General features: G+C 47.9%; 1 protein-coding gene across 1 annotated transcript; it reads right to left on the reverse strand.

Moving 5' to 3' along the window:
* Window positions 1–1,146: 1,146 nt before the first annotated feature.
* MSC (musculin) lies at window positions 1,147–4,008 on the reverse strand. Its single transcript, XM_032296328.1, has 2 exons — window positions 3,155–4,008; window positions 1,147–2,332 (listed from the first exon to the last, which is right to left on the reverse strand). Exons 1-2 carry the CDS (start codon window positions 3,686–3,688, stop codon window positions 2,246–2,248), a joined length of 621 nt encoding a protein of 206 aa, XP_032152219.1. The 5' UTR covers window positions 3,689–4,008; the 3' UTR covers window positions 1,147–2,245.
* Window positions 4,009–11,115: the final 7,107 nt, after the last annotated feature.

Below are 11,115 nucleotides of genomic sequence, written 5' to 3' on the forward strand. Positions count from 1 at the left end.
CTTAAAAAGAACCTTATTTGCTGGACGTTTTGGAGATGACCTTGACTAAGATCTGGCCTCCAGCAGAAACCCTCAAGAAGCTGTCTACCCACTACCCAGGGCTCACCACTGATGTGCTTTTAACCACGGTAGGGGTTCCTGTCACAGGTTACTTCAGGTTCCCTTTTGTCAGAAAGCCCCTGATACCACAGACACTGGCTGATGTAAGACTGGATCCCCAGGGCGGGTTCCCTCCCAGGTTATGAACAAAAGCCCCACAATCTTGTCAGAAGGCAGTTCTTTACCATTTTGGTTGATTTAGCTCAAAATAGGAAGTCATTCTCCCCACTCTCCCTCTTACCTCCGAACTAAAATCCAGCTGTATTTTCACTCTCAGGGTCAAGAAAACTGGCTTTCAATTACACAAAATGGACAGAACCCCAAGGTGGGCAGTTGTTAATGTAGTTTTATCCTTCACATGTTTCTAAATGTTCTACAAAGAGAATGTTGCTTTTAAAAGAACCAGGCATTTTAAAAATTGTATTATGGAGTTTCCAAGTTATTACCTCCTACAAAAATTGCAGTGCAAATGGAAGAAAATAACACGGAAAATCGGTGTACGTTTAAAACGCTATATAAACATTTGAAAAAAGAAAAGCACTGTTGAAATACAAATTGGCTTCTTAGATTAGGGTTTTATTCTGCCAGTTACACTGGAGACCTGTGGGTGGGCCTTAGGGATTTTTTTGTAACTACTGGTAATTGTAAGGTTTGGAGTGTGCTTTAGGCTGAAGTAGCTGCTGTGAGTGTTTTGTGTATGTGTGCGTGTATGTGTGCCAGTGTGTGTGTGCGTGTGTGTTTAAGAGAGACATACACCTGTGTTAGCCTGAAGACTGTATGCCTGTCAGGACAGCCGGGGCCTCAAGACTCTTAAGACTTTTATTAGGCCTCCAGCTATGGCCTTCCAGGAAGCCCGGCGCAGAGAAGCAGCAGAATCATAGAGATTAATAAAGAATGACGTTTGGAAATGCAGTGATTCAAAAGTGATCGCCACCATTCCACCCGCCGGGACCCACCGCTCTGTCCAGAGTAGACCAGCACCTTAAAAGTTAACTTCTACAGCCAAACCCTCTCAGTAAAGGATAACAAAGACCACATCCTGACGCCTCCAAAAGGCACACAGTTTTCACAGCGCGTTTTATTATTCATAAAAAAATAAATTTATTTACATATGTTATTTCCTGTGGTAGTGCAGCCTTGGGGCAGGGGCGCGTTCCCTATCGCAGGATCACTTGCTAGGGTCCCGCCGCCCACCCTGAGCGCTCCTCGGTGGGGGAAGAACCTGCGCGGCTGGAGACGCTGTTGGGGGTGAGACGCCCGAGCTTGGAGTGGGGGGGGCCTGCGAGGAGAGTCTGGAGTCGTAGCGGGGGTGCTGTAGGAGCAGGAACGGGCCGAGAGGGAGCCTTGAAAGAGGCCCAGCCAGGTTGGAGCGTCGGAGCTTGGGGAGGCTCCATTTTAGAAGTAAAGAGGGTAGACAGTCGCCTGAGCCTGATTAGAAAAAGCCGGGAGCTTGGGAAGGCGACGGGAATGAAGAGGCCACCCGGCAGGGAGGCCCGAGGGCCCGAAGCGCGCCGGGCAAAACCCGCCTGCGGTGGTCTGGGAAGCGTGTCTTCACCTCACCCCACGCGCAGCGGGTCTCCTCCAGCCCGTTAGGAGGGCGCGATGCTGGGATGGAAACCTGGCCCAGAGAGGTCACTCGCCCTTCTTTGCCACTTAAAACCTTGTCCCGGCCGACGCGGATCTCACGTCTAGACTTCTGTCTTTAAAGCAGATGTAGAGCGCGTTCTAACCGTTCCCTAACCATTGTGTCACCGCGCACTGCCCGGGCTGTGTGGAACTGTCCCTCACGTGTGCGATGAATCTGGCTCCGCTGAGAACGGACCCCTGGGCTGTCAGACGTGGGCGGGGGCGGCAGCCGAGGGTTAGTCTACAGAGCCAGGGCCCGAGGGTGAACCTGCGTCCCGCGCTATCGACACGAAAGGAGGCTCTTTCTGGAGAGGCAAAGGGTCGTCGCCCAGATCCGTGGCAGCTGTAGCCATGGGGCTGTGCAGTGACAGCCACCGGTTCACAGTTCCAGGGAAAGGGGAAGGGCCAAGGAGAATCCAACGGAAACAGCTTCTTCCCATCTCACGCTCTCTCTCTTCTCTCCTTGGCCCCGAACGCTCGCATTTAACGAATAATCCCATCAAGTGAGTTCCAGTCCGATTTAAGCGGTGGTTCCACATAGTCTGTTGGCTGCAGAAACTTCTTTGGTGTCAGAGTCCGGTCGTCCCGAGACCACGAATGGCCATGTCTGTAAAATCAAAAAGAACGTCAGATGTTAAAATCAAAAAGAACGTCAGATGTTAGAGAAACGATTGTCTCAAACCGAAACCGCTCTTCTGTCTTCTCTCTGAACTAGGATTTTCATTTTACTGGATGCTGATAATCTGAAACGTGCCGTATCCATTTACGCTTCTTCCTGGACTTTGCCAGCAGATAATTTGGTGAAACTCATACGACTTTGAGAGTCTATCATTTCTATCATTTAGTTCCCTTCCCTTACACACACACACACTCTGTCATCCACTCCAATCTCCAAGTAGGAACTGGGCTTGGACAGGATTTTTCCCAAGCCGGGAGAGCTGGCAGATCGGAGAGGGACTTTCCAGACAAATCCCATGTGGGGAAACTTTACTATATTGCAGAAGCAATTTTTCTAAAATTGCAAAGGCTCTTTTATAGAGCTCGGCCTTCCCTCCTTAAGAAAGGGCTTGCGGATTCAAACCTGCCAGACCCTTAGCTGGATAAAGCTGGGCAAGGGAGATTTGCCATCAGTCTGCAACCCAGTGGTAGCCTGAGTTGGAACCAATATTTACCCTGGAAGTAGGATATTAGCCAATGGCTGTCACTGGGGTACAGTGTTCAGAACGATGTGAACACACACGAATGGTTGATTCTTCTCCAGGGAAATGGCTGGCCACTCCCTTGATTTGGGAGAAAATAAACTGGCCTTCTCGTTTCCTGTCCCAGAACCTCCACCCCTTTCGAATTTTTCCCTGCGGGCTGACTACGCCCGGCGCCCAGGGCGGCCTGGGTATCTCCTCGCCCGGGTCCTAGCGCGCCGCGCCCCTACCAGGTTCACTGGATGCACGTAGCCGTTCTCATAGCGATCCTCCTGCAACAGCTGCCGCAGGTGAGCGATGTAACTGGAAGCCAGCCGGAGCGTGTCCAACTTGGAGAGCTTGGTGTCAGGGGGCACCCAGGGCAGGCTGGTCTTGAGCCTGGAGAAGGCTTTGCTCAGCACGCGCATCCGGGCGCGCTCGCGGGCGTTGGCCGCGTTCCGTTGCGACTGCTTGCACTCTGCGGCTGAGCCCTTGGCCGGGAGTGGCTTCTTGCCACCACCGCCCGCGCCTCCACCTGCGCCGCCGCCCCCAGCCACACGGGGCCGCTTCCTCTTGCAGCCTCCCGCGCCGCCGCCTGCGCCCAGAGCGGAGCGCTCCTCCTCGCCGTCGGGGTCCTCCTCCTCAGCGGATGAGTTGTCACTGGGCGAGGCGTAGCTGCGCTCTACGCCGCGGAGGAGCGGCCTCTTGGAGGCGGGGACCGAGTACTCCCGCTGCAGCCCCCGAAGCTCCATGTCCTCCGAATCACTCACCGAGCCAGTGGACATCGCGTTGTCCCCCTCGCCCACACGCGTCCGCTTTCCTCCCCCCGGCCAGTGTCGCTGTCTCCGCCTTCGGCTCCCTAGCGAAGGTGGAGGCCCGGGAGCGCTCAGAGGAAGACTAAAGACCCAGGCCGGGAAGCGCCGGGTGCGGAAGCGAGGTGGGCGGTGAGAGCCAGTGCGCCCAGCCGCTGACCCCGGGGAGCGTGGACCAGGAGTTGGCGCCCAAGTCCAGATTCCGCTCGCACGGTGGTGAGCTGCGCCTTTTGACAAGACTATTTATCTGTACTCCTTGGAACAAACCACTCCGGGCAAAGAAGAGGGGGTTGGAAAGAGGGGCAAGAGGTGGGGCAGAGGCGTGGAAGGGGTGGGGACCGTTTTTCTGCGTGCAGAGGAGCGGTTGGTGGAGGCGGGGGAAGAGGACGTCTCTGCGGAGTGGAGATTTGGGCATTGAAGCCCGACGGACCTTCAGCACGTCTGTGCGGGATAAGTGAGCTTTGGGGGAGTTACGAGGCAGAGCTGCTTCCTACCGACCCTGTTTCCACCCCCAGCTAATCTTAGCAGTGGGGAAGATTACGAGATACTTAGAGACGACAGTTTCCCAACCTCTGTTTACCTGCCAGTCTTTCCAGTAGAACTCAGCTTTCAAGTTCATCACTCATGATGTATGACTGTCCACCCAAGCCTTGCTGGATAACAGAAAAAGCAAACAACAACCAACAATGCACAAGTTACCTCTCATTTTCCTCCTCCTCCTTTTCCTATAATATACTTTCATGATTCACAAAAATGGTCACAATGGTTCGTTGGATTTTTCAAATAACATCTGTAACTTAATGATATTATCTCCACCTTGCAGAACTTGAAGCTGGGCCGCGTAGATAGACCTTAGGTAAAAGACGCACCACGCTCACTAGGCTAAGTAGAAAAAAGAGTCAAAATCCACGTTTCGAAATCCTGGCCGGTCGAAATTCTGGTCTAGTCTCATGCTTCTGGAGCACACATCTCTAGATGTTGTAGCTAGTATTTTCCACGCTCTCGAGAGTTCCATGCGTGACTTTGTGATGAATGTGATGGAGAATCCAGCCCTAACGCTTTGCATTATAATGTAGGGAATCCATTGCTATTGTATTTAATAGATTGTGTTTTGAAGGGCGAGCTCCTGGAAGCAGAATGCTAAGTTAGCACAATCGTCCATTCAAAGTAAAAACGACAAAGCAGCACCCTGAATAATCATGTCTCATTGCAACCAAGTCTAAAACATCCAGCTCTTGCACCCAAGAAAACACAACAAAATTGCAGTCTCATTATTTCCTAACTCGAAGGTCATTGCAGTTCCTGGTCAGGGGATGAGTACTTCTGTGGACACGGGCTCCAGTGGCCAGAGACTGAGTGTCTGCTGTGCGACCCTCACTGTGCTCGCAGCTTGTGAGCTGCCCACTGAGTAATAAAACCCGTATGAGTTTGGCATAAGGTTATCCAATTTTATGGTGATGCAACTGAGCCTTCACACCGGCTTAGGAGTTCACTTATTCTTTTCCTGAAAGCCCACAGGCTCCCAAGCTGAGCAAGGTGCAAGGGGACGGATGTGCAGTCAGTCCAGGACAGAGCTGGCAGAGATAGCTGGGCCAGCCTGGCTCCCGCCAGTTCCTACAGCAGAACAAATGCGCCCTGCTCAATGCCTGAAGTGCTGCAACAGGTGGCTGGCAGAGGTTGACTTCATCACTCAGGCATCATTCTACCTTCGTCTCCCAGGCCATGCCACCCTTAGTGGGGGGATGTTTCACATAACCCCTCCTGCTCACCCGAATTTGCAAAGGTTTTCTCCCAGCACAGGTAACAGTTGTCTTTTGGTTGGGGGCAGGGTTGGGCTTGTTCTGGGAGAAGTTAAGTAGAAAGATCATTTGCTCTCAGCTCTCTCTGGGGTGGAGAAATACAGGCAATATTTGACAGAGTGTGGAAATATTTCCTGGAGCATTTGAACTTGAACTTGACTCTAGAGTCACCTTGCTAGGTGAAGGAGAGGAGAGCGACAAGGAGGGGCAAAGAGATGGAATGGGGAGAGCCAGGCTGGCTTTCTGCAAGGACTATTGATGACTTGAAGCTATCAGTATAAATATATAGTCTCACACATTAGGGGCAGGCGAATAGGTTTCTAAAATCTGAATTGTTTATACAGGTGCAGAACAAAGTCTTTCTTTAGAAAAGATTAATGGTGAGGAAAGCGCTAGATTTCTCTAAACAGTCACAAAAACTGTACCCAGCCTCAATGCTAAGGGGGTCATGGCCAGTTTCTTTATTTCTTGAAAAAACAGTCTGACCCCAGCAATTCGGGCTTATTTTTCATAGCACTTGCCTCCCCCTCCCTATCTTCTTTCTCTCTCTTTCTCTTCTACTCCATCCCCTCACCCTCCGTTTCCTTTCTGGAAACCCTCTGTTCGCTTTCAAGAAAGTCAGCTATTTTATTTTGTTTGTCTTCATCTTTCATTTTCATTTAACCTCCATTTCTTTCATTTTTGTGATATGAGGTTATATGTTCACTCATAACTCTTTTTTCAAGTTGCAGACTTGTAATGAAGGTTAGGAAATGCATCTTATATATACTTTTTATTAGGTTATAACTGCAGTTTGCTTTAACATGTTTGTAATATCTGACATTTTGTCACCTTGTTACTTTCAAAGGGCTTTTACTTTTCCTTCTTGGATGATTACAACAACCTCTCGAGCTGAACACTGTAAGTGTGACTATCTCTTTTGAAAGCCCAGTTTTTCATGGTTTTGACAAGTTACATACTGCAAATGAATAATACAGTCTTTATTTTTATATTATAATGCACACTGTAATCAATTCCTATTTGCTTATCCTTTACAAACTCTTAGATTTGAAACAGGTTTAGACTGTTTATGGTGTACTTCAATGGTCTTGAAATTCTTTAGTGACATTTTAAAAATATGCAATGGGGGTGAATAGGGCTTAAGTTGCATTATAAAACAAAATATTTAATATTTCCTTTACTATTTCTTTTAATATTTCTTCATCCTGGCTTTCCTGCTTGCTGGATATTTGACTTTTGGAATTTGTGTTTTCTGAACCCAGTTTCCTCATATATAAAATGGATTACTTCTTTGAGAGGAAGAGAAAGTATATGAAGAATTGGCTAGGTCAGACCCTGGTACATGGGAGAAGGTAAGTAAATGCTAGTTAGTATTATGAATTGCCTTGCCCAATATTACACAGCTAGTAAAAGTCAGGGCAATGGCCTGACCCAAGTTTTGGACTCCAGGGCCTATTCTGGGTTTAAGATAGTACTAGGATATTTCATTTGCTTTGACTGCAGGCTGCTAGGGTCTTACGTACACAGTCTTATCTCATGACATTTTTCACAGGTCTCATGAGGGACCTCACTGAGGGAAAAATGGATAGGACCTCATTAGAAATTTTGTTTTCTTCCCCCACCATAAAATTCTCTCACTATAAAATTGCAGTGCTTCTCCAAGCCTTCCTTTCCCTACTGGCAAAAAGGATTAAGCCAGAAATCCTGCTGGTGGCATGGTGTAGGTGAAAGGAGCATGCCCAGGTGCAATACAGATCAGTGCCTAACGGATTGAAACATTTAACAATGCAGGCTTGGCAGGGCGTGGTGGCTCACGCCTATAATCCCAGCACTTTGGGAGGCCAAGGCAGGTGGATCACCTGAGGTCAGGAGTTTGAGACTAGCCTGACCAACATGGAGAAACTCCGTCTCTACTAAAAAAAAAATACAAAAGTTAGCCTGAGGCCGGGCGCGGTGGCTGAAGCCTGTAATCCCAGCACTTTGGGAGGCCGAGGCGGGTGGATCACGAGGTCAAGAGATCGAGACCATCCTGGTCAACATGGTGAAACCCCGTCTCTACTAAAAGTACAAAAAATTAGCTGGGCATGGTGGCACGTGCCTGTAATCCCAGCTACTCAGGAGGCTGAGGCAGGAGAATTGCCTGAACCCAGGAGGCGGAGGTTGCGGTGAGCCGAGATCGCACCATTGCACTCCAGCCTGGGTAACAAGGGCAAAACTCCGTCTCAAAAAAAAAAAAAAAAAAAAAGGTTAGCCTGGTGCATTGTCACGTGCCTGTGGTCCCAGCTGCTCGGGAGGCTGAGGCAGGAGAATCGCTTTAATCCGGGAGGTGGTGGTTGCAATGAGCTGGGGTCGCACCATTGCACTGCAGCCTGGGCAACAATGGTGAAACTCCGTCTCAAACAATAAATAAATAAAGAAAAAGAAAAAGAAAAAAAGGTAAACAATGCAGGCTTTGTTTGTTTTTTAAAAAGGGAGCAATAAGGTGGGATGGTAATTACAGACCATACAAAAAAGGCCATCGATTGCCACTTCCTTCCTCCAACATTCTATTAAATAATGGGTGAGAAACTCTACAGTTGGGCAGATCACATTCTTAGGACCTAGGAAGGGCAAGGGCTTCCTCTGTCCTCTGTGAAAGCCATGTCAAAACCATGTAATAAGTAGGTACTTAAGAAACAGTTGATTGTGGCACTGTTCACAATAGCAAAGACTTGGAACCAACCCAAATGCCCAACATTGATAGACTGACCAAAGAAAATGTGGCACATATACACCATGGAGTACTATGCAGATATAAAAAAGATGAGCTAATGTTCTTTGCAGGGTCGTGGATAAAGCTAGAAACCATCATTCTCAGCAAACTGACATAGGCACAGAAAACCAAATACTACATGTTCTCACTCATAAGTGGGTGTTGAACAATGAGAACACATGGACACAGGGAGGGGAACATCACACACTGGGGCCTGTCGGGAGTGGGGGGCTAGGGGAGGGATAACAGAGGGTAGGAGAGGGATAGGGGAGGGATAGTATTAGGAGAAATACCTAATGTAGGTGACGGAGTGATGGCTGTAGCAAACCATCACAGCACATGTATACCTATGTAACAAACCTGCACGTGTACCCCAGAACTTAAAGTATAATAATAATAATAAGAAGAAACAGTTGTGGGACCAACCCACAGCATCCTGTTGCCTGGAGGAATTGCTATACCTTTGGGCAATTGCGTTTTGTTTTCCTTTTGATCTAGGAAAACAAATAATCTAGATCAACACTGGTCAATATGGAAGCCATTAGCCACATTAAGCTATTGAGCCCTTGAAATGTGGCTATTCATGTACTGTAGTATAAAATGCATACCTAGTATTAAAAACTTAATATGAATCAAAGAATATAAAAGATCTCATTAATATTTTAAAATATAAATTATATGTCAAGCAGTGACAAAATTTTGGATCTATTAGTTTAAATGAAATATATGACAAATTAATCTCCCCATTTAAAATTATTACAATGCAGTTACTAAAAATATAGAATTAGATATGCAGGTCTCATTATGTTTCTATTGGACAACTCAGGGATTAATGTCATGGATTAACTATACCCCTCTGTATTGAGCTTCTACTGTTGGCCGTGGCAAGGTGTTGGTGAGACCCACTCCCACCCACTGGGAGGGCACGTTCTTGTGGAAACAAGCTTCTCTGTATCATCCAGCCTGCATCTCACCACGTGTACTCAACCTCCTATCTGTAACACACCCCACCGGACACACATACATGCTGAGAAAATGATGGCTCCTGCCCAGTGGTGTGTTAGCCACATGGTATGCCAGTCTCGGTGTGTGTTGGTCACGTGGGGTGCTAGTCTCATGGGGAGCCAGTCAGGTGGGGACAGGTCACATGTAAGGCCCAGGATTAGGTCTGGATAACCCAAGGCCTGGAATCTTCTTCCCTTGTCTGCACAAAGCCTTGGGCTCTGCTCCAGGTTTAGGGCAGCCTCTGTCCCGGCGTTGCACAGGATGCCACCACTCTTCAGAACAGGACAGAAAAAAACTCCCTTCACCCTGGGCACACCAGCCACCAGGTTGGGAGTCTATGGAAACAGCCAAAGCCTACACGGGGAGTCCTTTGTCATCCACAACAGATCCAGGCCTCTGCTGCTGGTTTATTTATTCAAGGATTACAGCAAGATTTTTTACCCTTTCCTCCTAATGTCATGAGGCCTTAGCGTGTAGAAGCCAGTGTCTGGTTGGTTTGTGGAAGCTGAAGGTGGAAAAGCCAGGCTTAACAAATTAACAAGGAAAAATGGGGTGGGGGAGGGGGAAAGGGAAAGCGATAAGACTCAGCAGAGACCTGATTTTTTTCTGCCTTCCAGGAGAGAAGAAAAAAGTCTTCATTGATTGTCTTGACAACTAAAACTGCAGGCAGCTTCTGCAGGAAACTTTTTTCTTTTTTAACAATATTTCTAGGTTTTAGGGAGCAGATGCTGAGGCTTAACCGTCCTGAGAACCCCAAGTTCCAACTGGAATGCCGTGTGTGTTTCCTGTAAATGACTGAATACTCAATTAGCCTCATATAGAAGCCCAGCTTTCAGAAAGAAAAGGCACTCTAGTGAAGTCTTCTGTAGGAGGCTTGTTTGCAGAATCCACGGCCCTCCAAGATGTCGGAGGATCCTGAACGATGTTGGAGGATACTAATATGGTCCTAGTCTGGGTTAGGAGTGTGGCTCATAGGTCTGAAAAAAGCTTCCCCCTGGAGGAAGCTTTTCACTCTTAGGCAGAAGCTAAGAAAGTTCTGTCTCAGGGTATTTTCTCCTTTTAAGTACTTTTGATTTTATTGGCAATACTAGGAAGTGTGAAAATATTCTGTTATCAGAACAGCCCTTGAAATTGCAGCACATAGCTCTGGTGTTCAGTGTGTGGTCCCAAGCCTATCTTGGTTTAATTGTGGAGTTAACCCAGGAGACAATATCATCCTGCCATGTGGCATGTACTGTAAAGAGCCCCTTTTGCTGTGGACATCAGGAGATCTCTGCATTTTTCAGCTGAGAGCCCTCGGGCCACATGCTCACACTCTTGTAGCTTGTTTCTCTGTGTATAGGCCGTGGAAGTTGCCAGAGTTAAATGAGATTGCCTGCATTCAGGCAATCAGGCTCCTGTGGAAATGGAGGATTGTAGAAGGTCAGGTATTACACTAGTATCCCCATTCTTCTCCCCTAGGAGCTCATGTTTTTCCTGTCCCTCTCCCAATAGCAGGTCTTGCTCAAAGTGCTCTCATTTTAGGAGTCCCCCAACCCCCATCCATGGCTCATCCCCTATAGAACACCAGCTAAATGCCTTCTGGCGCCAGATGAAGGTTCTCATGTAATAGATACTTCCTGGTGTCACAGAACAAGGATTCCATACTCTTTGTCAACCAGTCCCTTAACCAACTTGTCTATAAAAGAAGGCCCTAGCTTATTTACGTATGACCTTTGTTTCCCTAGTCCCAAGCCCCTCTGACCTCGAGTTCTAAAGTGAGCTCTAATGGATGATCAAAACAGGAAGATATTTTAGGAAATATTCCCACTTTCTCTTAATTTTTTCTCCCTTTGGCTCATTTG

The sequence above is a fragment of the Sapajus apella genome, unplaced genomic scaffold (assembly GCF_009761245.1).
Source record: "Sapajus apella isolate SASKATOON/1434 unplaced genomic scaffold, GSC_monkey_1.0 scaffold35, whole genome shotgun sequence".
NCBI classification, from domain to species: Eukaryota; Metazoa; Chordata; class Mammalia; order Primates; family Cebidae; genus Sapajus; species Sapajus apella.